Below are 27,166 nucleotides of genomic sequence, written 5' to 3' on the forward strand. Positions count from 1 at the left end.
TGACCCACATTTGGCTTTCATTTTCCCTAATGGCCCCTTCAAAGTACTCAGGAGACTGATGTTGTGCCACAGAATGAAAATAAGAGTTCACAGCACTTTGCATTACACATGGGGAACCGTGTTGTACACAGAACTGTAGCAAAAAAAAAAAGTCTCGCCACTCACACGCTGGTGTACGTTTTAATTGAATAAAGCGTCTGGGACCCAAGATGGTTCAGTGATGCTGAGCAGGTAAACAGTCGGTGCTCAGCAGTGAGGAAGGACAGGGTGAGACCAGCCAGCGGGAGTCACAGCGAGGGGGCAGCAGCTGCTGTAGATTGAACCGTAATGCCCAGGCAGACCCTGACAAGGAATGTAAACAGACCGAGACCGGGCCCTGGGCCCAGACGCACGCCTCCTGGTCCCACCTGCAAACGCAGAGGCTGCTGGCACCCGCCATGTCCCCGGGGAGGCCCCCGAGGGAGGTGCGGAGCCTCCTGCCAGCGCGGGGAAGCCCCTGGGAAGGGCTAAGTGGTCCCGCTCCATCGCCCAGCCGGCTTCCGCCCGGGGCAGGGGGGGCCCACGTGCCCGGCTGCTCTCAGGTGCGGCTTCTCAGGACAACCCACCACGGGACTGAGGCTGAGAGCAGCTCCAGATCTGGACTGGGTGTAGGAAGCGAACGGGGGACTTCACCAACTGGGGCGTCGTCGGGTAAAAAGCAGCCAGAAGCTGCGGGACAGGAGGGGGTGCTTGGGAGGCGCCCTCCACCGCCTGGCTGGGCCTCGGTCTCCATCCCTGCCCCTCCCGCAACATGATCAGAAGTAAACGATGCCCCAGCCCCCGGCCCATCCTGAGAGGGCCAGCTGAGCATTCCAACCACTCCTCCCAGGCCCCCGGTCCTGGCCCCCGCGGGGCCCATGCCCACCTGGGGAAGGGACACCTCCCCAGCATTTGTCTTGGACCTGCCAACTCCGCCCCTGACCTTCGGAATGAGACTGTATCTGCAAGTCCCGTGCTGAGAACGGCCACAGCGTGAGCCATGGCCCCGAGCCCTCGGCCGCCTCTGGTTTGGACCCCTGGGCCCGGGGGCTCTTGGTGGGCTCGGCTCCCCCAGGGGCCAGCCTTCCTGGAGGCTCCAGGCTCCCGGTTCCCGCCCGGGGAGGCCGGGAGGCCGAGGGGAATGGACAATGGGAGAGGCCGGTGAGGGCGCCCCTCCACAGGGGCAGTGTGGGGAGCGTACACAGGCTTCACATTTCCGGGCTGTTCTGGTGCCTGAGCTGTGACCGCAGGCCAGGTCCCCGCACGCCAGCCAGGACCGGCATCTCAGCACAGAGGCTCACTCCGAGGGAAGGCTCACCGGTCCGCGCCGACTCCTCAGATGGCACCACCAGGTGGGGAGGGGCCTCAGCAGCAGACGGGGCCCACGGCTTCCTGCAGGGTGCCGGCCGCACTGGAGGGCCCGCGGGGGAGGCCCTGCCCTCCAGCCGTCTCCTGGGCGGTGCTCCTGGGAGCCCTGGTGGCGTTGGCCCGGACGGAGATGTGGTCCCAGCCCCCCTGAGGGCGAGAGCTGCGTCACCGGGGCCGCAGGGGGTGGAGGGCAGAGGCCCAAGGACCCCTGAGGGACTGCCCGGTCTCCCACCAACCCCAGGCCAACGGGGAGCACGCACACCCAGCGGCCATCCCCGCTCGCTTACCCCGATGCCGTAGTCCCAGCCCTGCCCCTTGGGCTCCAGGGGCTGCACGCCGGTGCGGTGACACACGGTGCCCTGGCTCAGGCTGTGGCTGCCCTGCACTTTGTTGGCGATGACCCACACCTAGAACACACACCTGTTGAGGCCCAGCCCGGCCGCGGTGGCACCGTGGGGGCAGCAGTGGGGAGACCAGAGCAGGACCCGGAGCCCCCGAGGTCCCCACCCCACAGCGAGCATCAGACCTGGTCCAGGGGCCCCACGGACACACGGCGCACGTTGTTGGACACGTGCTCCCAGCTGGAGCCCTGCGGGTAGCTGGGCGTGACCCCCTGGCGGTACCACAGGTTCCCTGGGGAGACAAGGGGTGACCACGGTGAGGCCCAGGGCGTCGGGACCCACCGCAGGGCCTGCGAAGCCAGTGGTCCGACCCCTGCTCCCCCCGCGTCCCCACAGCGGGAGAGGAGCCCAGAGGACAGCTCTGCCCTCCCCACACCCGGTGCCGCCGGGCTGGGCTGGCATCCTACCCTGCTTTCTACGCATGAGAAACTGAGGACAAGGAATTCTTTACAGACAGGACGGCCTGGAACTGGGTCCCCGGCCAGTCCCCGCCCTTCCTTCCCTCGGCTGCACGGCAGGACTGGGAGGGTCACAGGGGCCATGTGGCCTCTGCTCCCCCGTGCCTGTCGTGGGGCTCGCAGGTCACAGGCCCCGTTCACAGCGTCACCCAGGCCGTAGCCTGTGCCCTCGCCAGGCAGGGCTGACCAGTGGGACAGGGCCGGGCCCCCACCCTGGGGAGCGTGGGGGGGATCTGTTTGGAGGCTGGCCTCGGCCTCTCCTGGTGGCTTACGAAGGCCTTGTGTCAGGGACCTGGAGCTGGTGAGGGTGTCATCACATCGGGGGGCTCAGGGAACCCCAACACCCCTGGTGACCACGGGGGACCAGGCCACTTGCCATTCTCATCCACGGCGTACACGGACGTCTGGCCCACAGACACCTGCTTCAGCCTCTGCTTGGCAGGGGGCGGGATGTGGTACCAGCAGTCACCTGCAGGGGGAGGGCGGGCGTGGGTGTGCCCGGGAAGCACCGAGCCTGCGACCCCAGGCGCTTGGGCCCATGGCCGCCTCCGCGGCTCCCAGGTGGGTGGGGGGCACTGGCCGTGCCCCGCTGACCTCCAGCACCCTGGCCTCTGCAGGCCCCAAAGAGGCCGGGGCAGGTTCCAGACGGGGCTGGAAGGGCCGGTCTCACAGGCACACCGGTGCCCAGCCTGGCGTGTGGGCAAGAGCCGGCCCTGCAGCTGCTGTGCAGGCCCAAGGCCCCGTGTGGACAGCACGACGCACCTGCCACCACCTCTTCATCCGTCCGCCCGCTGCTGCCCTCCCCGGCCGGACACTGTCCAGACATCCGGTCAAGGACACGCCGGCCTAGCTGTCCTCCGGGGAGTGGCCACTTGGGAGTGGGCCGAGCGGAGCCATGCCAGGAGGGGCCCAACCGGCGGGACCCTGGCGGGCAGGACCTGCAAGGCACCCAGCAGTGCCACCACCAGCTGCCCTGGCAGGAGGCCAGGAGGGTGAAGTGCAGCTGCGGGCAGGGCTGTGTCCTCGGGATCTGGCTGTGCCAGCAGCGGGCCGCAGGCTGCTTTGGCCACGTGTGTGCTGAGCGGACGGGAAGCCAGGGCCGCAGCAGCCTCCGCGCACGGAAGCCTGCAGCCTCGCCCATACCCTCCCTCCCGGGCGGCGGCACTCACCAGCCGGCTTGGCGGGGGACACGGAGCCCCGGTAGAAGGCAGAGCCGTCCCTCGCCACGGCCCACACCTGGCAGCAGCCCCCGATGGAGACGGAGGCGAAGGGCTGGTCGGTGCCCACGTGCAGCCAGGAGGCGCCCTGGAGACCGAGCGAGGAGGCGCTGAGGGCTGCCTGGCCCAGCCGCTGCCACCCCAGCCCCGGGTCCGGGAGCTGGCAGTTCCTCTCGCCAACCTCATCCTCGGTGCCAACTGCCCACAGAGCTGGTGACCCCTGGGCAGGCCCATGCCTCGCCTGACTCCGCAGCCGGAGTCCTATTGCTGGAACAATCTGTCGGAACCCCGAGCGTGACCACAGGTGGGCAGGCCGGCGGCCCCCAGGGGCAGGGCCGGTGCTCACCGCGGGGTTGAGCTCGGACACTCCCAGGCGGCACAGCACGTCCCCCTTGTCGCTGACGGCCCAGAGTGCGATGCCGGGCCCGCGCTCGGCGGCGCCCGGGCTCTCGGGGACGATGGACACATCCCTGAGGGCGATGGGGGGCACTTCCAGCCAGGGCCCGCTGGTCACCAGCTTGCACTTCCTGTGCAGTGGGGAGAGCAGAGCCTGGGCACCTGGGCACCCAGAGGCTACTGCCCGCCGCGGGCCGCCTGCCTTGGGCACTCGGAGGCTCAGGAGGAAGCAGCCTCCGTGGGACCCTGGGGAGGGCAGGACACCCCACCCACCCCCGCACCTGGGTGGGCACCCCTTCCTGGATGGGTGGCCCCACCCTCCTGCCCCGGCCGCTCCCTCCCTCGCCAGGCCTCCCGTCCTGCCCACAAGCAGAGGCTGCCAATGACATTTCTCTTATTTGTTCTTGAAAGCAAACTCTCCAGAAATCAGAAGCGCTGGGAGCCGCGGGCACTTCCTGGGCTGACATTTACTTTGATTCTGTGTTCCTTCCAGGGGACTGAGGTCGGAGGAGGGGGGTCTGGCCTGGGAGGGACAGGACGGGGGGCCAGGCCACACCCCAGCTACCTGTGCTCAGTCCTTACCTGGCCCAGCATCTCCTCCTGACAAAGTCCCTCATGGTTTTGTACCCGTGATAGGAGCTGCAAGAGGAAGAAGCTGAAATTGAGACCCCTTCGGGGAAAGGGACACCGCACACACATGCGTGCACACACCCTCTCTCCATTGGAGCTGTGAGCTGTGGAGTGGGCTGAGGGAGCAGGTATCACAGGACACGATGCTCCTCCTTTAGGCACCGCCTGCCTGGCCGGCTCTCCCAGGACCAGGACATGGCAGCTGCCGACCGGGGGTTCTGGCTAAGGGAGCTCTGCGCCCTCGCCACCCCGGGCCCAACCAGGGCCCTCCTGGCAACGGCCAAGCCGAGGACCCGAGGCCTTCGGCACCTGTCACTCCTTGGTCGGCTCCTGGCTCAGGCCTGGCTGGGCTCTCCAGCTCCGTCTTCCACTGGAACCTATGACTGGAGCTCCCTGAGGGCCTGGGGGCCGCCTGGCCCTGCCAGGGACCCCGCTTCTCCTCGCTCTGCCGCCCTGACACTCGGCCTCCTGCCCGGCCCGAAGCTCCCAGACCCCTCAGCTGGTGAGCCAGGCCCCAGCTGGCCCTCCCACCCGCCGGGCAGACACCACCAGGTGTCGAAGGAGCCATGGCATCCTCTGTGGGCCCACTGGGCCCCTCTGCACCTCTCCAGCCGGTTCCAAACCCTGCTGGCAGCTAGGCGGGCACGCAGGGTCCGGTGCTTGGGGGTGGGGGGCAGAGGGCAGGGCTCTGCCTGGCAGGTGGTGAGGCCACTGCTGGGAGGAGGGTCTGGCTGGGCCACACTCCCAGTCCTGCTACTCAGGGCAGCCCCATGGGGGCCCTCCCATGCAGAGGGAGAGAGGGAGGGAGGGAGGGAGGGAGAGATGCTTACGAAGGGAAGTCACTGGCATACTGCCACCCCTCTTGGTCAGTGCCCCCAGGAACGCTGAAGTCCACGGACCAGTCAGAAACCTGGGGAAGGGGCGGGTCAGTGCAGGCCGACCTTCTACTCCAACCCCTGCCCGCCCCCCCGCCGCCGAAACTCACCCAGCTCCACTGCAGGGAGGGGGGCTTTGTGCCCGCCTTGGTGCACTCCTGCAGCCCCGTGGCGTCGCTCCACATGTACCGGTCAGTGGGAAGGCCCCTGCGCAGGACAAGGCGGGTGTGTGTGTGTCTGTGCGTCCCACCCAGGCACTGGCCAGTGACAGACACACTGGGACATGCACCGCCGAAGGTCCGGGACCACACGTGGGTGACCCCACATCATGAGGGGGCCTGGCCTGCCACCCCCGGAGGGCTATAGCCACGGTGAGGGCAGAAAGCCCACCTCTATCTACCCCTAACTGTGGATGAACCTGTCTCCATGCACAGACCGGTCTGTAGCTCACTGTACGTACACTCACGTTTTGTGCATTTCATGTATGTTGTACCTCTCCAGTGAGTTGTTAATTATTCCTTAAGTTAAAGACTCAAGAAGAAAAGTCGCTGAGGGCACAGCGGGGCCGGACACCAGCTCTCACGCTGCAGCACCCTCGTGGTCGTGGCTGCCCCGTTTTGTCAAGACTGTGGCCGGGGCCGGTCGCACCTGGAAGTCCCCCGGCAGCTGACACAGCACCCACGCTGCATGCTCACCTGCTGGTGTGCTCCCCCACGCTGTGTGCTCCCCCTGCTGCGTGCTCACCTGCTGGTGTGCTCCCCCTGCTGTGTGCTCCCCCCGCTGTGTGCTCACCTACTGCGTGCTCACCTGCTGGTGTGCTCCCCCCGCTGTGTGCTCCCCCCGCTGCGTGCTCACCTGCTGGTGTGCTCCCCCTGCTGTGTGCTCCCCCACGCTGTGTGCTCCCCCTGCTGTGTGCTCACCTGCTGGTGTGCTCCCCCTGCTGTGTGCTCCCCCCGCTGTGTGCTCCCCCCGCTGCGTGCTCACCTGCTGGTGTGCTCCCCCTGCTGTGTGCTCCCCCCGCTGTGTGCTCACCTACTGCGTGCTCACCTACTGGTGTGCTCCCCCACGCTGCGTGCTCACCTACTGCGTGCTCACCTGCTGGTGTGCTCCCCCACGCTGTGTGCTCCCCCCGCTGCGTGCTCACCTACTGCGTGCTCACCTGCTGGTGTGCTCCCCCCGCTGTGTGCTCCCCCCGCTGCGTGCTCACCTACTGCGTGCTCACCTGCTGGTGTGCTCCCCCACGCCGTGTGCTCACCCCCCCCCCCACTGTGTGCTCACCTACTGCGTGCTCACCTGCTGGTGTGCTCCTCCCGCTGCGTGCTCCCCCCGCTGCGTGCTCACCTACTGCGTGCTCACCTGCTGGTGTGCTCCCCCACGCCGTGTGCTCCCCCCGCTGTGTGCTCCCCCCGCTGTGTGCTCACCTACTGCGTGCTCACCTGCTGGTGTGCTCCCCCACGCCGTGTGCTCCCCGCCCCCTGCTGTGTGCTCACCTACTGCGTGCTCACCTGCTGGTGTGCTCCCCCACGCTGTGTGCTCTCCCCCGCTGCGTGCTCACCTACTGCGTGCTCACCTGCTGGTGTAGCCCGTGACGGGGTTCCAGCGCTGGTTCTCGTAGATGTAGACACACTTCACATCTGACTGCGGGTAGAGGTTACCGGTGCTGCTGGCCAGGCCTGGGGGAGAAGACGCTGCCAGGCCACGGGCCGCACCAGCCTGTTGGGCCCCCAAGGCCCCAGAGACTGGGTGTGTGTGGGGGGTCAGGCTAAAGGTCAGCCGAGAAGGGCTCACAGGCCTGTTGTGCTCGCCTCGCAGGGGCCTGCTGGCCGGGGTCTCTGATGTTGTGGGTCTGCAGAGCCTTGGTGGGGAGAACCTGCTATGCACCTCCCACACTCGCCAGCTCCTCGGCCTCACACTCTGTTCTGCTGCACCTCTTCCCCTCACCATCCCACTTACCTGGACCGGGCAGGCGAGCTCACCCTATTAACACCCACTAACCTCCAGGAGCCCCAATCTCGTTTGTGAAGTGGGGACGAGGCACTCCCTGCCTCGCCACCATGGATGCCGTTAGCTCTGTGGGAGGTGCGGCCCCGTGGTCTCAGTGGACACAGTTCTACAGCGTCAGCCAGCCCAGCGCAGGGCGAGGCATGGAGTGTCCGTCCCAGCGCTGGTTCTGCTCCATCTCCCGGGAGGAGAAAGGGACCCCCTCCCAGAGCTAACGAGGAGCTGGAACCTGGGCCTGGGACTCAGGGGACCCGGGTGCCGGAGCCCCTGTGCCTGAGGCCCGTCCATGAAAGGAGGGCTTGGGCAGGGGAGGCCTCGGTGGCCGCCTGTCTCAGCCTTCGAGGCCGGGCAGGCACGTGGGAGGCGAGGCCTGTTCTCCGGCTGCCATGCCTCCCGCTGCCCCAGAAACGTCTCCTGCAGAGGCTGGCAGGGCTGAAGGTCACCTGTCACCTGGCTGCCAACTGAGTGTCAACACTGGGACGGCGGCTCTGGCGTGGGGCCGGGGAGCCAGAGGGACGAGAGGGAACTGCTAGGAAGGCCGGGCAGGGCGGGGAGCCGGGCTTGCCAACTCGGGGTGCGGACTGTGGGCCACGGGCCACCCTCACCTTGGAAGCAGCCTCCTCCGTAGCCACCTGTGTACACCCAGGCGGTGCCGTCGTAGCCAATGCCCCACACCACGCCCCGGCTGCTGGCCTCCACCACCCGCAGGTGGCCGCCCATCTGCCGCCAGAACCTGAGGAGGGGAGAGAGGGCGGGTAAGCGACCCCAACAGGCTGCCGCCTCCCCCGGAGCCCGGGGCCTGGGGCAGCGAGTAGGCAGGGAGCAGGGTCATCTCATCGGCTGTATGAGCCACGCCAGCCAACAACGCCTACTCTGCTGCCCTGACGGTGAGGCCCTCTGGGGGCAGAGTGCAGAGTGCGGCTGCCACCTGGTCAGCCTCCTGTGGCCAAGGTCCTGCCTCTGGCCCCAGAGGGGCCCTGACTTTTTAAACGAGTGGATCACCAAAGGGCAGACAGACAGCCACTGTCCCCTCTTGGGCAGGCCTTCTAGTCTCGTGCCTCCCTGGTCCTCCCTGGCTCTGGGTGACCTTCTGGGGACAGAATTGGGAGCACCATGTCCCCACCAAAGGGTGGGTGCCCCAGATTCTATCGCGCTGCCCCCAGTGGGTGGCCTCACTCCACCTCCTGGTTTTAAGTGCCACCTGAAGAGCCAGGGTGCCCTGCCCTGATGCCCCGTGGGCAGGGTCTCCGCGCAGGCCCAGGCAGACTCAGGCCTGGGAACCGGCCGGCCGTGTGGCTGGCGGCCGAAGCGAGGCCGTGAGTCCGGAGTGGCAGTGGCCAGCGGGGTGGACTCACATCTGGTCGCAGGGCAGCGGGTGCTCGGGGGCCTCCAGGTCCGGGCTGGGCTCACTGACGAAGATGTCGCCCTTGCAGGTGATGGACCAGACTGCCTGCGGGGAGGGGCGGCCGAGGACCCGGCGGCTCTCACAGCAGGACAGGTTGAGCAGGGCCAGCTGGCGTGGGCAGATGGCGGTCACCGCTGGGAAGGGGCGGGCAGTAGGCCAAGGCTGGGCTGCCCAGGGCTGCTGCCCCTGAACCCCCGGCCTGTGGGGCCACCGCCACTCACCCAGTCATTCATGTCCTGCTCGGTGGCGGTGGCCAGACGCACGGGCCACCTCTGCCGGGTCCTCTCGGGGGTGTAGAGGGCGAAGGAGTGCTTGTCCTCGTTGAGCACGGGGACCAGGGTCGTCACCTCGTTGAGGAACACGTGCAGGTACTGCGTGCACACAGAGGGCGACGGCGAGGCTGTCACCGGTGAACAGGGTCGGCCTGGGTGCCCCCTTCCACAGAGCTGGTCCTCGGGCCCTGGCCCCTGGTGGCTCTGGGCGTCCCAGCACGAAGCCCAGCTCGCGAGCAGGTGCGGGTTCACCTTTCAAGGCGAGGGCTCTGGGACTGCCCGGGTCAGCCCAGCCCCGGGGGTGCAGGGGGCGGCTTCATTCTGTGAGCCCAACTTCTCACGAGACACGGAGCCTGCCGGCCTCGGACCCGGGAGATGGCTCTGCGGGCCGCCAGCACCTGCCCGCCACCGAGGGCCTGTCACAGGGGCTGGGGCTCTGGGGGTGCCAGACGCTGTCCTGGGCTGGGCACCTCGGGGCCGGCGTCCCAGGCCTGCTCCTGTTCCTGCACTGGCCGCCCCCGGGCACCCGCACCCTCCCGCCCGCCCTCCCCTGCACCTTCTTCTCCTCGTGGACCACGTAGTAGATGAAGAGGATGCTGTCGCGGGCCCCGTCGTGCCCCGTGAACTGCTCCAGCGCCACGCGGACGTCCACCCACTTGTGGGGCTTCCAGTCGCACCACCACTGCAGGGCGCCCGTCTTCACCCACACGGACTGCACACAGGCCCGAGCGAGACCGTCACAGGAGGCCCTGCCCCCAACCTGGGCCCTGGTGCCCAGCTCCCAGCTCCCCCACTTCACCCCCACGACAGGGACACTATCAGACCCCAAGCCAGTGTCAGCTGCACATCCAGCCTGGGGGTCACAGCCACCCCTTGTTCTGGGTAGGGAAACGAGGCTGGAGGCGGGGGGGATCCTATGCCTGGCCCAGTGTCACGGAGTGAGCCAGGGCAAAGCGGGTGCACACCCTGCCGCCTGCCGGCTGGCCCCTTGGCCATGGGGAGATGCATGTGCCGCCATTAGAGACACAGTGTGTCCTCTGCATGAACCCAGCCGAGTCCTTCATGTAGTTCCCACCTCTAGGGACCCCTCAACCCCCTCAGTCCTGTCCCCGGTTCTCCATAAAACACTGCCCCTCGTGGACACGGGGACCCTTCTGCAGGGAGAGGACGGGGTGAGATCCACCCCGCCACCCGCGGAGGCTGCAGTGGTGTCTGGTCCCACGGTCTCCGCTGTGCCTGCATCACAGGGGGGCCTGACAGAGGCCTCTGAGTGGATGAATAAAGGAACGGACTTGCTTTTTCATTCTGGAATCTACGAGAAAGGCAGGCTTCCCATCCGAGAGGGATGGACAGAGGGATGCAGGCATCCGTCTGTCTGTTTCTCCCACCTCACCCTGGGGCTGGTAAACAGTAGGCACACAGTAAATGGGGCAGAGAAACTGTGCCCGGCGCCCGCCCACCTGCTCCACGGCCTGCTCGTAGTGTCGGAAGTTCTCCAGCTCCCGCTTGGTCCGTTCCGTCAGCTGCTGGAAGATCTGCTTCCGCCAGGCGGCGGTCTGGGCCGGCGTGATAGACAGGGACAGGGTCTGCATGGAGGAAGACAGGCCTGCGGCCGGCCAGAGCCTCAGGGCGGGGTGTCTGGCCTGCCCGCAGCTGGGCAGCAGGCCGGGGTTTTGTCTTTGTTTTTACGTCAGCCCTTTCTTGCTGGAAAGCTATGATCTCCCTAAAATGCCCACGAGCCCTCCCACATCCTTCTGCCCGATGCCCCCAGGCCAGCAGCCTGCTCCCGCCCCGGGCACCCTCTCACCCGCCTGCGCGGTGAACCACTTGAGCACGGTGTGGGCCTCCACGGCACAGCCTCCTCCGGACACCCACACCCACAGCGGGTGGTCGTCAGTGCAGTAGGGCTCCTCCAGGCCCAGCGGGAGCAGCTCCAGTGAGGAGAGGCCGGGGGGCTCAGCGGAGTGGCTGGGCGCTTTCTTGGACTCCTTCAGGTCGATACTGGTCCAGGGCAGCTCGGCCGGGGGGGAGGCCTGGCCAGGGTAAGGCTCAGGCCCCGGGGTCCCATGCTCTGCGGCCTTGGCGGTGCCTGGGCCTGAGGCCGAGCTGCCCTTGGAGTGGCCGGGACTTTCCGGAGACTCTGCAGGGACAGGCTGCTCAGGCCCTGGCCTCTCAGCCTCCGAGGAGGCGTCCGTGTCGCTCGGCACACAGGAATCGCCACTGACCCTCACCTCGTCACCAAAGAAACAGCCAGCGCTGGGGACGAAGGGGGCAGAGCTGTGACTCCCTGGAGGGAGGAACACGGGCTGCTCACCTGCTCCACCACCGAGAACCTGTGTGACCCCCGCACAAGTCCCAGCTTCTCTGTGCAACACTCAGGCCGTATCCACACCCATCAAATCAGTTTTCCTGATGTGGAGATCTAATATCTCTCTCTCTTTTTTTAATATATATATATATATATTTTATTGATTTTTTACAGATTACAGAGAGGAAGGGAGAGGGATAGAGAGTTAGAAACATCGATCAGCTGCCTTCCCGCACACCTCCCTCGGGGGATGTGCTCGCAACCAAGGTACCTGCCCCTGATCAGAATCAAACCTGGGATCCTTGAGTCCGCAGGCCTACGCTCTACCCACTGAGCCAAACCAGCTAGGGCCCTAATATCTTTTTTTTATTGTGGCAAAATATGTGCCATAAAGCTCACCATTTTAAATCATGCAATGCAGTGGCATTAAATATATTCATAATATTGTGCCACAATCACCATAAACAAGTTCCAGAACCTTTTCATCACCCCAAATGGAAACACTGTACCACTGAGTCACTCTCCAGCCTCCTCTTGCCCCACTTCCTGGCAACCACTCATGTGCTTTCTGTCTCTATGGATTTGCCTATTCTGGATACTTCATTGTAAACGACATCATACAAAACTCAACCTTTTGGGACTGGCTTCTGTGACTTAGTATAATGATGTCAAAGTTCACCCATGTGGTGGCAGTACTTTGTTCCTTTTTATTTTTAATTTTAATACTGGCCTGGTGCACAAATTCGTGCACACTGAAAGGAAATTAATTAGAAGTATTTTAATATCGCTATTCGCCCTTTCTCTATAATAGAAGTGTTAACCAAATTCACGATTGACAATGCCAGGTCGAAACACACTGTGCGATTGGCGCCAGTGAGAATTCTATATGTATTTCGCACGCGCCAGTCAACTTAGCTTTTTATAGAGAATAAACTTGCTTAATTAGACCTGCTTTCTGGAAAAAGCTAACCTTTTTCCAGCCCAGTGAAGCACCCCGATTTCTCTATCAGGGAATTGTCAGCAACACAGCAGGAAATGTCAACCTGAAGCAGATTGTTGTAGATTATGCAGGGAGAACAGTGTTTGACTATATCTGCGCAGTGAGAAAACATGAAGTCATTGTCAAGGTCCACCATTTCTTACTGCGTTTCAGTAAGGTCAAGTTTCTATGCTTTCTAAATCTCCGTTTTCTGGCTAATGAAAATAGGATTCCACTGAGTCTTCTATCTACCTACTCCAGGACTTCTGTGGGGATCAAATGAGATGAGGCACGTTGAACTGTGAAATGTTTACACCTGGGTATAAAGCAAGTCATGCTCCTGGGCTGAAGAAACTGCAAGGAGCTCCTACCGGTTTGGCCCCGAGATCCACCTGCAAAGAGGCCTTTTCTCCCCCTGACCTTGAGGTGCCAGACCAACAGGCCGGTCCTGATCAGGGACAATCCGTGGCTCCCCCAGGAACAGGCATCCCAGCCTCGCTCACCTCCCACCCTCGGGACCAGCCCGGACACCAGGCATGGGCAGGGGGACCCACAGGCTGCCAGAGAGGAGGCTCAGCACCCTGTTGAGAGGCTGGGAAGCAGCATCCTCCAGACACTGTCCCCCCCCACCCCCACAGAGCGTCGGCCTACAGACTGAAGGGTCTGGGTTTGATTCCAGTCAAGGGCATATGCCTTGGTTGCGGGCACATCCCCAGTAGGGGTTATGTAGGAGGCAACTGATCAATGTTTCTCTCTCATCAATGTTTTTTGCTCTCTATCCCTCTCCCTTCCTCTCCGTAAAAAAAAAAAAAAATCAATAAAATATATTAAAAAAAACAAACAAACAAAACATTGTAAGGAGGCTAGTCACTATGGAGAGAAGCCCGAAAAGAAGAATCTTTCCAAAAATCGGGACTTTTTTAAAATGCCGTGGGGTCGTGGGACAAATTGCTAAAAATCGGGACTGTCCCGCCAAAAGCGGGACGTCTGGTCACCTTAGGCTAGACCCCTGTACTAGTACTTCTCCATTCATCCATGACGGACATCGGGTTGTTTCCACCTTCTGGCAGTTGAGTCCTGCTTCTACAAACATTCGCACTTGCTTTGAGCGAGCACCTGTTCTCATTTCTTTCAGGTACCTGCCTGCCCAACAGCGAAACTGCTCAGTCACAAGGTGACTAACTTCCCGAGGCGCTGCCAGGCCGCTTCCCACCGCTCACTCCTGCTCCGGTTCCTCCCCATCTCAGCACTTTCCCTGCCTGCTTGGGGGCCGAGGCTGTTCGGTGGGTGTGCAGTGGTGTCTCACTGGGGCTCGGCTGGATTTCCCCAGTGACTGACGACCCCTGGCATCTTTCCCTGCGCTCGATGGCCAGTCACCCATCTACTTTGCAGAAATGCATTCAATCATTTGCCCTTTTAAAACTGGGCTGTTTGTACTTGTCACGCTGTAAAGAGTTCTTGATGTGTGTTCTAGATATTAGGCCCTTGTCAAATATATGCTTTGCAAATACTTCCTCCCATTTGTTATCTTTTCATTCTCCTGATAGTGTGCTTTGGTGCATAAAACTTTTCATTTCGATGAAGTCCCATCTATCTTTCCTTTTGTTTCTTGTGCTTTTGTTGTATTTAAGAAGCCACTGCAGACTGCAAGGTCAGGCAGATTTTTGGCATCAGTGGTTTCAGAAGCTTCTCAGCTGATACCAATGTGCTGCTCAGCGCGAGAACCACCAGCTGAGACAGACACTTCCGGGAAATGGAGGAAACCCTCCCGCCCTCTCAGCTGGTGGTGCAACAGTGCAATGGCCACCAGGCTGTGGGAGGACCCAGGCTTTGGACAGGAACCTGGCGGTGGGGAGCACTGTGTGAGGTCCCATGTCCCGCAGGACAGGTCAGCGCTGTGGGCACTCCCCTGTGGAGCGGAGCCGATGCTAAATCACCTGCCTGCCATCTGAGGGCCCGTGGACTGAGCTGGGACTCACCCACACCCTCTAGAACCAAGGACCTCAGTGTGGCCCCAGAACTGAGGCAGCAGCACACCTGGGCCGGTGCCCGTATCTACAGAAACAGGTGCTCTGGGGGCGGGGCCTGGAAAACACCGAGGGAACGAGTCTCCGAAGGGTCTGGGGCACGCCCCAGGCTGAAGGCCCAGCCAAAGAGGAGAGAGACCGCCCATCCTCATCCCTGAGCATCCACCTGCAAAGAGGCCTTTTCTCCCCCTGACCTTGAGGTGCCAGACCAACAGGCCGGTCCTGCTCAGGGACAATCCGTGGCTCCCCCAGGAACAGGCATCCCAGCCTCGCTCACCTCCCACCCTCGGGACCAGCCCGGACACCAGGCATGGGCAGGGGGAGCCACAGGCTGCCAGAGAGGAGGCTCAGCACCCTGTTGAGAGGCTGGGCAGCAGCATCCTCCAGACACTGTCCGCCCCCGAGGCCACGGACGCTCCCTCCCCCCCATTCCTCCATGCCCTGCCCCCTGGGATCACCTGAGGAGACTGGAGGAGCTGCCGGAGTGTGACCGGTCACACACTCGGCTGGCGACAATGGCCTTCCACATCTTGCCGCTGAGCTCGCTGGGGGTGACGCCGTGCCGGAAGTACACAGTCCGGTCCTCATAGCCGATGCCCCAGACCTGGAACAGAGGTGCTGCTGGGGGGAAGCCGGGCAGACCTGGGGGCTCTCCTCCCTTTGGGGGTGTGGGAGGAGGATGGGAGGAGGAGAGTGCCCCAAGACCAGAGGGCGTGTCTGTGCACACAGTGGGGTGTGTACACGTGTGTTGGGGTGGAAGGTGGATGGCGTGGAGTGAGTGCTGAGGTCAAGTTTAGGAGAAGCAGGGGCCTGTGCGGCTCTTCGGCCTTCAGGCAGACCCGGGCCAGAGGAGGTGGTGGTGCTGGTGGGCCTCGGCTGGGACACGAAGCCCCATGTCCTCATCTGTCTCTGTGGGAGGAAGCTGCTCCAGGGAACAGAGGTGCTCCTGGGCTTTCAGTAAAAGGACCTCCTTGACCCTGACCTCATTTCCCATGGAAAGGTGGCTCTTCCCTCTGCCTCTGGGCGCCGAGGAAGTGGTGCTGGGCAGCTGACGGGCCAAGGGGGCAACCATTTCGAGCCTAGACTTAGGGTGCCTGACAGGTCCCGGCCTTGGTCCCGGGAGGCCTTGCTGGGAGGGCTCCGTGCCTCTGCCAGGACGCTGGCCTCATGCTCCATCCTGTGTGCACCAGCTGGCGCCTGCCTGGCCCCTGACCGCTGTGCACACGGCTCACTGGGAGCTTCCATCCCTGTACAACAGGGGGGACCTGACACCTTCACACAAAAAGTCTTAAAAATCGCCAGACCTCCTTGTTTACGAGGAGGCTACATAGTACGAACTACGCGGTGACATTTAAGAGTGACTGCATCTAGGAAGCGGGGAAGATCAGCTTTGTCCTTCCCTCGTGTCTGATTTCCCCCAAATATTGCTCCACCGAACTCTTCTCCGGGATGCATGTCTCTCCCTAGATCTGTGCCCACTGCCCTGCTCTGGGGGTCCTGTTGGGGGGAGGTGGTAACCCAAGGCAGGCGGGCTCTGGGACAAAGGCTGGGAGAGTGTGGAAGTGCTGGGACCCCCTCCCCAACCATCCATGGGGCACGAGGAAGAGATGGGGAGGAAGCACAGGAGCCCCCACTGGAGACCCGCCCCCGGGAAGGAGGCTCGGAACACGGCTCACCTGGTCGTTGAGCCCCACATCCACCATCGTCATTTCTCCCACCATCTCGATCCAGCTGGTGCCGCAGGGGTTGTGTGAGTTGACGCCTCTGCGGAACCACACCTGGGAGAGTCAGACATAAACGCCTCCTGGAGTGCCACCGACACAGGGGGGGCGTTTTCTTTTTAAAAAATATATATTTTACTGATTTTTTACAGAGAGGAAGAGAGAGGGATAAAGAGTTAGAAACATGGATGAGAGAAACATCAACCAGCTGCCTCCTGCACACCCCCTACTGGGAATGTGCCTGCAACCAAGGTACATGCCCTTGACCGGAATCGAACCTGGGACTCTTCAGTCCGCAGGCCGATGCTCTATCCACCGAGCCAAACCGGTTTCAGCTAATTAAACCAAAAGAAGAACAAATGAATTATCTGACCCTCTGGTTCACGCCGCAAATGAGCACAGCACACCCTTTAGGAAGGAACCATTCACCCCACATCCCTCGGCTGAGGGCCACCTGTCTCCAGTCTCACTTGTCCTGGTGGCTTCCTGTCCATTCTCTGGCTCAGGGCATTGTCCCTCCAGGAGACAAGACTGCCTCAATCAATCCAGAACCTTCTCCCCACCAGTTCAGACACTAGCGGCACCTGTTGGCAGCAGGTAGCAGCAGGTGTTGGCTGACTGGTGCAGTGAGAGCTGGGAGGGGCTGGGAGAGGGGAGGGCACATACTCCATCTCAAATCCAGACTGTGACCTGTGAGCCTGACCAGTGACACCCCATCCCGTGGACCTCCGGGCAACCCCCACCTTAGCTCACATATAATCAAATGTTTGTCTTAAGATTAGGGGTGTCGAACTCAATCAGAGAAGGGGCCAAAATCTAAAATCCAGCCTAAATCGCGGGCCGAATGGTTTACTGAACAGTCATAAACTGTCATTGTGATGGAAACGCAGCAGAGTGCAGTGATGACAGCGCGGTGCGGGCCACATTGCAAGGCCTGGCGGGACGGATTTGGCCCGCGGGCCTTGTGTTTGACACATGTGCTTAAGATGGAGCAAACTGCTCCTATTAATCTAACCTGCTGCTCATTTATCTGTAGATCTGAGAGTAGGGTGCTTGGGAGGCCGGGGAGGAGAGCCCATCTGTACTTTCCCAGGGGCCGTGTGGCCTGAGGCCCTGGAGCTTCACTGGAGAGGGGCTGGATGCATGGGGGACCCATCCCCCTGGATGTTAGGGATGCCCTTGATGGGGGTGGGGTTAGAAAACGTGTAAGCAACCTGAAATCAGCCCATTTTAGTGGCCTTGCCTCAGATAAAATAAATATGATCAGCCTTGGCTGGTTTTGCTAAGTGGTTACAGCTTCGGCCCAGGGACTGAAGGGTCTCGGGTTCGATTCCTGATCAAGGGCATGTACCTCAGTTGCAGGTTTGTCCCTGGCCTTGGTCGGGGCACTTCGGGGAGGCAACCAATCAGTGTGTCTCTCTCACATCGATGTTTTGCTCTTATGGATATTTCTCTCTCTCCTCCCTCTCTTCCACTCTCTAAAAATCAATGGGGAAAAAAGAATAAATAAAAATGACCAACAGGAGCAGGGGGAGGCAACCAGTTAGGGGAGGGTTTTAGAAAACCAGCTTCTGATTCCTTGAGATGTTCCGGCCTATGGAGTGAGCACTGCTGCTGGCCCTCAGTTGGTTCAGGGTCCGAGCAGCGGGATTCTACAGGGGCTGGACATCTCGGAGGCGACACAGACAGTGCCCGGTGCTCGCTAATTGGTTCTCAAGGGTTCAGGACAGAACAAAACACACACCGCCCTCAACGTGACACAGAGTCCCGGGACCCAGCCCCGCTTCGACCCAGCCTTACTTTCCGGTCCTTGGTGACGGCCCAGACCACGCCCACTCCCACGGAGACGTGCATGATGCCGTTTTCAGAGGTGGGAGGCTCCACGAGGCACCAGGAACTTCCTGCTCGACCCCGGGAGAAAGCGCAGGGTCCCTGTCAGCAAGCGCGCCCGGGAGAAGCTGGGCACCCCCTCCCGGTACGGGTGTGTGTCTCCCACCTTTGGGGTTGTTCCTGTTGATTCCTTCCCGAACCAAGGCCTGCCCCTCCCAGAGCGTGACCCACAGGAGGTCGTGGGGCCCGCAGCTGATCTGGACCACCTCCCCCGGGGTGTCCACGTGGGACCACGACGAGCCTTCTGGGTTGGGGTGGCTGACGTCCTCTCTGTACCACACCTGAGGGTGAGAGAAACCACAGGAAGGGTCAGCGGGGTCAGGCCAGGACTCCGTGAAGAACCAGCTGCCCCAGCTGGGCTGCATCTGCTTTAGCACACGCACAGGCCGAGCATGGGGGGTCCTGGAGACCAGGGCCCAGAGGGCCAAAGGCGGCTACAAATGCCACACCTGGACTTCTGCTGTCCTAGGGGACAGCCCCCTCCTCACTCACCCATGTGCCCCGTGAGAACTCAGCCCCAGCTTGGGTGTCGTGCACACTCTAGTGGTGACACGCTCTCAAAACACCTGTCTCTAAGGGAAGCTGACCACTCCCCTTCGTAGGAATGTCTGAGCTGTCTAAGATGCCTGGCCAGTGTGGGACAGCGGCTGAGTGTCGGCCCACGGACTGGGAGGTCATGGTTCCATTCTGGTCAGGGTATGTGCCTGGGTTTCGGGCTTGGTCCCTGGTGGTGGGGGGGGGGGGGGGTGCAGGAGGCAGCTGATCAATGACTCTCTCTCCTCATTGATGTTTCTATCTCTCCCTCTCCCTTTCTCTCTGAAATAAAAACATAAATAAAACAAACACCCTTCTTTTTCTCTTTAACCTGGAGACAGTGAGCATAGCCAAATATGCCACCTGATCATATTGTGCGCACTGCCTGGCGTCTCATCTGGAGGGGCTGCACATTGCTGTGTGGGCTAGGAGGGCGGGGGCCTCCTCCTGGGACCTGTCTCCATATTGGGCACCATGGCCTCCCAACCCTGTCGCCTGCAGCCCGCACTGCAGAACCAGGCCTGGACAGCCTCCCTCTGCTACCTCTGGTTTAGGACCCTCTGCCTCCCAGCTTCTCCTGGGGCCCAGGGTACGGCCCTCAGGACTGGTGCAGGGCAGCGCTGGCTCACAGCCGGCAGCACAAACACTGTGATTCTCCCTTCTCTTTGCTTCCAGGTGGGCGTGGCCCCTCGGTGGGGGCTCTGTCCCAAGCCAGGTCCTGCAGCATGGCTCAGGAACACTGGTTAACTGAAGACAGGGCCAAATAGGACCCCAGAGGTAAGCCTGATAACAGCCTGCTGTGACTGTCCCCAAGCCAACCAGAGGATTTTGGTCAATTTGTGGAATGGAAGATTGAAGCGTCACGAGTAAGTGATAGGTCACCCCACGCAGGGCCATCTATGTTACTGCTGTAGTCAGTTGGTTTTATTACTTTAACTTACAACCTCCTTGAGAAAATGGTCTCCTCTCCTCTCCAAACATCCACCACCCACCCACATACCCATCCATCCATCCACATACCCACCCACCCATCCATCCACCCACCCATCCATCCACCTATCCATCTACCCACTCACCCACCCACCCACCTATCCTCCCATCCATCTACACACGCATCCCCACCTACCCATCCCCTTTTACCCACCCGCCAGCAATACTTCCAGAGACTGATGTGGAGGTGCCACAGGGAGTTGGCAGGGAACTCTAAGTCTGTCTGAGGAGACTACACTGATGGCATCTGAGCCCAGGGTGGGCACTGGTCAGTGCTTTGGGGGGTCACAGGAGGGACAGGCCAGGGCCAGGAGTAGGTGGGAGGTCAGAGGCTTCTGGGAGGAGTAGAATCCAGGGGGTCAACAGGACAGCAGGATTCACAGAACGGGCAATATGGGGACCCTGATAAATGCCACCTGCTGTGGGGACAGGAGGCGAGGAGGTCTCAGGGGCAGCCCTCCTTCTTCCTCCACCTCTGGGACAACAACAGAGGCCTATGTATCTCCTGTCCCTTCCTGACTGTGGCCACCCCCTCAGCCACCCCCTGCTCAAGGCACAGGGGCCAGCCTCACCTTTCCCTGCAGAGACACAGCCCACACGGACAGGTGGCCCACGGGCTCCTCTGTGATCTCCCAGCCCCCCACAGAGAGGTCGTTGAAGGGGTCGGGCAGTTGCTTGGGGTCATCCTTTGAAGGGATCTGAAACGTGGAGGCAGAGGCAGTCAGTCCTTGTGGACTCTTGGGCCAGCAGATGGCACTGTTCCCCTCCCGGTAGACAGCTGCCCCGCACCAGCCCTGCCACAGGCCCTTCGCACGCCGCCTTCTTTCTCCACCTCAGCGCACAGCTCCTGGCTTCACAGAGCAGGCACATCAGAACACCGGCTTCCGCCCCTGGGCACTCTCTGCCCTGTCCCCTCTCTGCCAGCCACCAGGCTCCAGCTGCCACCCCCGAGCGGTCACTGCTGCTCCAGCAAGGACGGCAGCTGCACTCAGGGCCTTGGCTCTGTGCTTTGCAGTGACCTGCACGCTGTGACTCCATCCCCCACCAAGAGGGGGCCGGTCGCAGAAGGTGGCCCTGCGGTGTAAGCCCTTGTTCTCTGGGCAGCTCTCAGCCCAACGGGCAGGCTGGCTGGGCTGGCAGACCCACCTCAAAGCGGGGGCCCTCTTGAGAGGTCTTCTGAGGGCTCCAGGCCTCCCCTCATTCGAGGGCCACATAGGACCCAGTCCAGGCCTCATGTCCCTAAGTTGGGAGGTTTGTGGCTCATATATATAAAAGGATAATATGCAAAGTGTCCCCACGGGAGTTCGAGCTGGGGTCCAATCGCTTGTTATGACGTGCACTGACCACCAGGGGGCAGTGGGGAATGAAGGAAGGCCCTGATGGGCTACTGGCAGCTGGGGAAGGGAGGCCTTGGCCGGCATGGAGAAGGCCCCAGTCAGCCCTGATCGCTGGCCAGGCTTAGGGACCTACCCATGCATGAATCCTGTGCACTGGGCCTCTCATTCAGGAATAAAGGAGGTAGATGTGCACCCCCTGAGCCTCATTCTCGGACAGGGCTGCTGGAGACCAGGGTCAGGACAGGTTCTGTGCTGTCCTGGGCCAATCTGGCCTGCCTCCCACTGGGCCTTCTCCCAGAGGAAGGGACACGTAGTGCCGCAGTGTTCCCAGGAGACAACCAAAGGCCCGGTCCCAATGTGGGGGTGGCACCCTCTGGGCACAGGCAGGAAGGCAGAAATGAGGGTCCATGTGATCCTCCCAGCAGTGGGGCCGCTGTGGGCCCTGCCCCAGCCCCCGGCCGCAGGCGGGCTCCGACCTTGGCCCAGGTGTCGCGGGACTTGTATCTCCTGTACCGGATCCACCTCCGCCGCCTCACGTAAGAATTCCACTTCTTGTCCCTCGTGTATGTGGCAGGGAAGTCCATGGCATATGTCCACCCCTGAAAGACAAGGTGGGGGCGCTCTGTAAGGCTCTGCGGGAAGGAAGTGATAGGGCTGGGGAAGGGGGAGCAGGCAGAAGGAGGAACAGCACTGCTCCCCACTGATCCTGTGCAGAAACGGGGGGCATGCAGGGCGAAGGCCGGGGTCGGCTGCCACAGGACACGGATCAGCACTGAGGGGACGGGTGAGCCCAAAGCACTCCCTCCCCACGGGGAGCCACACGGGGACCATGTTCACCTACCCCTTTCTCGGTGGGCTCCCCGCCGAAGTTCTCGTCCACGTACCAGTCGGACTCCCATTCCCAGTGTGGCGAGGGCAGCGCCACCCCGTCCAGCGGCCGGTGCTGGAGCCCGCTCACGTCGCTCCACGGCCAGCGGTCGCTCGGCAGGAGCTTCTCGCAGAAGCCCCCCACGGGGTTCCAGCGCTGAGGGGGGAGGCGGGCACGGGCTCTAGGCCTGAGCTGCCTGGGGAGGCCAGGCCCCCGCCAGCAGGGCACTCTGCTGTCTCCATGGTGGGTGTGAGCAGAGGGCCCGCCCGAAACTTGGGGATCAGCCAGCACATTATCATGGTCCCAAAGGACACGGTGCCCCCAGGGGCCAGCAGGGGAGGGCATGGCCTGTTCTGGAAACCCCTGGGCGTGAACCTGACCAGCCTGCCTCGGTGAGGACACAACAGGGGTTCTGGTCCCAAAGGCCCATGACACCACGCAACTTGGATCTTTAGCCGAACATGGGAACCGCCTGGAAGCCTGGTGAGTGGGGACTTTATTTCCCAGCCAGCCAGCCAGCCAGCCAACCCACTCAGCAACCCAGACACCTGCCCCACCTGGTTCTCGTAGGCCTCCTCCTGGCAGCGGATGGGGACGTCGCTGGCGCACACGTACACGTGGACCTGGTTGTCGCAGGCGATGCCCCAGCAGCCCCGTGTGGCCGCGCTGACCCGCTTGAACTCCAGCTGCGTGTCCCTGCACAGCTCCCAGCACTGCCCGGCCGTGGAGAGCGTGTACACCCTCCCAAAGAGGTCCACCGCCCACAGCGCCGAGCTGGGCATGGCGGCGAGGGCTGCGGGGAGAAAACCGGAGGTGACGGGCAAGGGTCGGTGCCAGTGTCATGTCCGCAGCCAGCTCTAGGCTCATGCCACCGATGGTCCTGAATGGTCGCCCCACAAATGAGAAGCAGGGCCCGGCTTCCAGTCTAGGGCCCTTTTTCATTCTTTGCCTTTCTGTCCCTCTCATTGTGGGGACTTCTTTCAAGCATCCGAAAGAACACAGAGGGGGAAAAACAAACAAACAAAACAAAAGAATCAAAGAAAAAAATGTGACCGCCACACCTCTCCCTCCCCAGATTAAGTGAATGTTATTCTGTCATGTTGCCTTCAGATCTTTCATGCCAAAAGAATCAATGAGTCCAGCCAGTGTGGCTCCGTGGCTGAGCACCGACCTATGAACCAGGAAGCCATGGTGATTCCCAGTCAGGGTACATGCCTGGATTTGGGGCTTGATCCCCAGTAGGGGGTGTGCAGGAGGCAGCCGATCCATGATTCTCATCATTGATGTTTCTATCTCTTCCTCTCCCTCCCTCTCTCTGAAGTCAATAAAAACTTATTTTTTAAAAATATATTTTATTGTGTTTTTACAGAGAGGAAGGGAGAGGGATAGAGAGCTAGAAACATCGATGAGAGAGAAACATCGATCAGCTGCCTCCTGCATGCCCCCTCCCACACCGGGAATGTGCCCGCAACCAAGGTACAGGCACACGTACACGTGGACCTGGGCTGGAATCGAACCTGGGACCCTTCAGTCCACAGGCTGGTGCTCTATCCACTAAGCCAAACCCGTTTCGGCAAAACGTATTTAAAAAAAAAAAAGAATCAATGAAAAGTTACAGATTTAGTTGAATTCCAAACCATGTCCTGCTGCCAGCCCAGGAAGCCTCTCCCCAAGGTGGGAGTCCCCTCCCTTGTGCTGGTCCCGCCTGGACCTTCCTTTATGGGTTTGACGGGGTCACCACGTGGGCCTGGCACCCTAGCCAGAGCCTTGCATGGCCCTGCAGGAGCCCGGCGGCTGCGTGGCAGGGCTGTGAGTCCTACTGACACTCTCCTCGCATGACCACTTCTCTCTTCCCCATGGTCTCCAGCCTTTCTCCACTCCTGTTCCTTTTTCTTTCTTCTTGGCAGAGGATGGGCGAGACAGCCACTGCACTCGGCCACTGGCCACGCCCCCCTCACCCTGGGAATGTCTGTGCTGCTGACACCGGGGCATGACTCCTACAGCCTCCCTCCACAGCAGGGCCATGTGGCCAGATCCATGGCGGCCAAACAGCAGCTGGATGAGGGCGGCAGGGGGAATGGCGGTGAGGACCTCTCCCACATCCAAGACTGAAGCCTGCCCAAGGGCTGGGACGAAGGGAAGAGCCGGGAGCTGAGGACACAGCCAGTCTGGTTTGGAAACTGGAGCCACGGGAGGCAGTCTGGGCACCCTGAGCTGGGCCAGGCTGCCTCTGTGAGTGCCAGGGGAGTGAGGGCACTTTGGAAGGCTGGCGACTGCAATGCCAACACGAGATGGACCGCGTCTGAACACAGGAGCATCTGCCATTGGCAAACGGCCTTTCTGGGGACAGATGGCCTTACAAACACCAGAAGTGACAAGTCAGAAAGGAAGTGAGAGGAGAATCAGGAACAGAAAGAAAGGAAGCAGAAGGGACAGGAGCCAAGCTTGGGAGATACTGGGACAGGAAGTGGAGGAAGGTGACAGGAGAGAGCCTGATCAGCAGCATGGAGCACACGTACCCCAGGAGGCTCTCTCTGAACCCCCATCTGTCTCCCAGGGCACTGGCGCCAGGTCAAACATAGGGGAAGTCAGAATACCAGCATTCTGGAGCCACCTGAGTCCAGGTGCCTGAGTTGGGACCCAGGAAGAACTGTGGCAACCCCCAGTGACCCCTTTGCTCCTCCTGGTCAGGCCTGAGGGTCCCCCCTGCCTGTGGCGTCTACACTGTGACTAAGTGCCCAGAGCCACCTCGGACCCGGACTGTTGGAATTCGGGTCCTGGTTACTCTTCTTTCCAGCACCACCAAAAGTCAACTAACCTCTGTGTCTGTTTCGTGATCTGTAAAAGGCAAAAAGGAATCATGGCCTACTTATGTGGTTCTGAGAATTAAATGATATAATACAGGGTCAGAGCTTTTCTTGTATTTATTTATTTATTCATTGCAGAGCTTTTAATAAGTAGTGCTCAGCACCCATCAAGAACGCAATGAATGTTACTGCTGTCATCTTATTACTTGGCATTTGCTACCACAAATTGCCACTTATCTTCTATCTCTTAAAAACAAAACCAAAAATCACGCCCCTTTCTGGTCAGCCTGAGAATTCAGCCTCTTCATTTCCAAGCACCTAGCAATGCTCTGCACACAGTGCGTCTTCAACCCAAGTTAGAGATAATTACCACCACCTCCAACCACCACACTGCCAACTCCCTGAGCTAAGACAGAAATATGGCGCCAGGAAAGCCAAAAATCACTAATTACTTCAGGTCAGCAGCCAGGTCAAAATAGGTGGATAGGTGTGTGATAAAGCAAATACAGCAAAACATTCACAGTAGAATCTAGGTGGTGGGCATGTTAGTGCTTACTGTTTAAGTCTTTCAGCTTGGTTGTATACTTGAAAATCTTCATCAATTGTTGGGGGAGAAAAGTAAGGTTTTTTTTGGAGGGGAAATGTTGGTTCTGATGGTGTTATCCTATATAATTAAGAGGTAATATGCAAATTGACCATCACACCCTCACACAAGATGGCTGCTCCCATGTGGTCATAAGATGGTTGCCACAAGATGGCCGGCAGGTGAGGGCAGTTGGGGGCAGTTGGGGGCAATCGGGACAGCAGGGGAGCAGTTAGGCATTATTCAGCCTGGGAGGGGAGTGGCTAGGGAGCAATTAGATAGGCAGGCAAGCAAGCAGTTGGGAGCCAGCAGTCCTGGATCGTTAAAGGGATGTCCGAGGGGTCCCAGATTTAAGAGGGTGCAGGCTGGTCTGAGGGACACGCCCCTCCAGTGCACAAATTGTGTGCGCCAGGCCTCTAGTTTTTAATATAACTCTAGTTTTCAAAGACATCTCTTAGCTGACAGTCCACTCTATATGTGACCAATTAAGTCAGGCTCAGTCTGCAGGTTGAACTCAATGAATGGGGACTTTGACTTGTATTTGATACACTTTCCCCGGGAGAAATGACTAAGCAGTAATTTCCACACAGACATTCTGGTAATTGAACCTTCGGGGCACCTAATGCAGAGAAAGGATGGGAGTGGGGTGGTGTTTGCAAACTGGGGCCTGGGCTCCAGTCCCTTCCCAGCTAAGGATGACAGGGCGTGAATGTCCTACCTAGGGCAGCTGCACCTCCTTCCCAGCTCTGCCAGGGTGCTGCCCCGGCTCCCTGCGGGCCACTTCCCGGTGTGAGGTGATCAGGTAACCTGTCTGGGACACTGGGTCAGAGGACTCTTGAATGGAGAGTTGGCGCTTTAATCCCGTGATTCTGGGGTCCTGGCATTTCTTTGTTTTGTAGGGGTGAAGGGATGGAAGGAACATCTTTCAAGAACGCCACTTCTGGTTCATCAAGAACTTGGGCACCGTGAATTCCAGCGGGGCCTTAGGTCCTTCTCAGAGCCCTCTGCCGGATCAGCACCGGTTTATCAACAGATCCCTTCAGGCCAAAGTGCCCAGGGGAGGTGGGGTGGGGCACGGGATCATTATGCCAAAGGAAGCGCCTGAAGCATTTACTTCCCGGGGTTGCCTATTGGTCTGTTTCCCTATTACACCCCGTCGATCCCACCCCCTTGGCAAACAGTCCTGGCAAACAAGGTGGACGACTGCCTGCCAATTGCGGGGGCTGCTGCAAGGCGACAGGAGGGTCCAAAGAGGCAGGAGGACACAGCGGGGCGTGCATGGGCGTAGGGCCCTTCCTTGGAGCAAGGTCTGCCCGGCGCCCGGGCAAGAGGGGCCCCAAGTCCCCATCACCGCGGGCAGGTCGGCCTCGGTGCGCTTCCATCCCACCACTCGGGCGACAGGTGGGCCCCCGGAGCGCCGGGCCGGACCATCTGCCCGCTAATCCCACCAGCAGATCTGCTCCCGCCGCTGCGCAGAGGGACAGCCGGGCTCCTCCGGCGCGATCCTCCAAACCGGCCGGTTCCAGCCCCCTGCTCCCGCGTCTCTCCGGGGCGAGGGCTGGGCTGCGGGCTCCCCTGACCGCGCGTCCCGGGGCGCGGGGGCGGCGCCCGAATCCCGGGCTGAGAAGAGCACGGGCGCAGCCCCGCCCTCCCTCCCCCCGTCCGCATCGCAGCCGCCGGGGGAGGAGGCGCCGCCGCCCCCACCGGCCCGGAGCGGCCGCGGAGCCCGGGCCGCCGCTGCACTCACCTGGGCCGCGCCGGGCGGGCAGGGTCGCCGCGATCGCTTCTCAGCCGCTCGGACAGCGGCGCGTAGGAAGCGGGGCCAGGCCCGCGCCCATTGGCCGGCCTCGCCGTGACGCAGCGGCGGGCGCGCGCCATTGGCCGGGGCGCATTGCGTCACGGGCCGGCCTCGGGGTCGCGGCGGGGTCGCGTTGAGGTCCGAGCCGCAGGGTCTGCGGAGCCAGTTCCCGCGCTCCCTGGAGCGAAGCAGCCGCGCAGCCCGCCCCGCCGCCGGACGCGGCCCGCCTCCACCAGGTCGCGACCCTTTTCCCCTCAGGTCCGTCCTCCTTCCCGGCCCGCTC

At 61.4% G+C, this 27,166-nt stretch overlaps 2 protein-coding genes across 3 annotated transcripts in view; one reads left to right on the forward strand and one right to left on the reverse strand.

Moving 5' to 3' along the window:
- LMTK2 (lemur tyrosine kinase 2) overlaps window positions 1-5,296 on the forward strand; it is a 71,932-nt gene extending 66,636 nt beyond the window's left edge. The window contains exon 16 of the transcript XR_006740722.1: window positions 5,276-5,296. The gene's annotated coding sequence lies outside the window, so the exon portion shown is untranslated. The remainder of the gene's footprint in view (window positions 1-5,275) is intronic.
- Window positions 1-27,125, reverse strand: TECPR1 (tectonin beta-propeller repeat containing 1). 2 transcript variants are annotated; one of them, XM_036424315.2, is made up of 25 exons: window positions 26,833-27,125; window positions 22,253-22,488; window positions 21,669-21,851; window positions 21,304-21,426; window positions 20,063-20,188; window positions 18,073-18,247; window positions 17,877-17,977; window positions 16,032-16,133; window positions 14,814-14,959; window positions 10,849-11,297; window positions 10,502-10,647; window positions 9,598-9,753; window positions 8,991-9,140; window positions 8,720-8,877; window positions 7,970-8,097; window positions 6,934-7,036; window positions 5,474-5,570; window positions 5,319-5,398; window positions 4,441-4,497; window positions 3,809-3,989; window positions 3,415-3,550; window positions 2,622-2,714; window positions 1,913-2,019; window positions 1,674-1,793; window positions 1-1,533 (listed from the first exon to the last, which is right to left on the reverse strand). In XM_036424315.2, the coding sequence occupies exons 2-25, from the start codon at window positions 22,475-22,477 to the stop codon at window positions 1,384-1,386; spliced, it is 3,492 nt and encodes a 1,163-aa protein (XP_036280208.1). In that variant the 5' UTR covers window positions 22,478-22,488; window positions 26,833-27,125; the 3' UTR covers window positions 1-1,383. The 2 variants fall into 2 exon arrangements, with proteins under 2 accessions (XP_036280208.1, XP_045432766.1); XM_045576810.1 differs by having other exon boundaries at window positions 22,253-22,672.
- Window positions 27,126-27,166: the final 41 nt, after the last annotated feature.

The sequence above is a fragment of the Pipistrellus kuhlii genome, unplaced genomic scaffold (assembly GCF_014108245.1).
Source record: "Pipistrellus kuhlii isolate mPipKuh1 unplaced genomic scaffold, mPipKuh1.p scaffold_m20_p_8, whole genome shotgun sequence".
Taxonomy (NCBI): Eukaryota; Metazoa; Chordata; class Mammalia; order Chiroptera; family Vespertilionidae; genus Pipistrellus; species Pipistrellus kuhlii.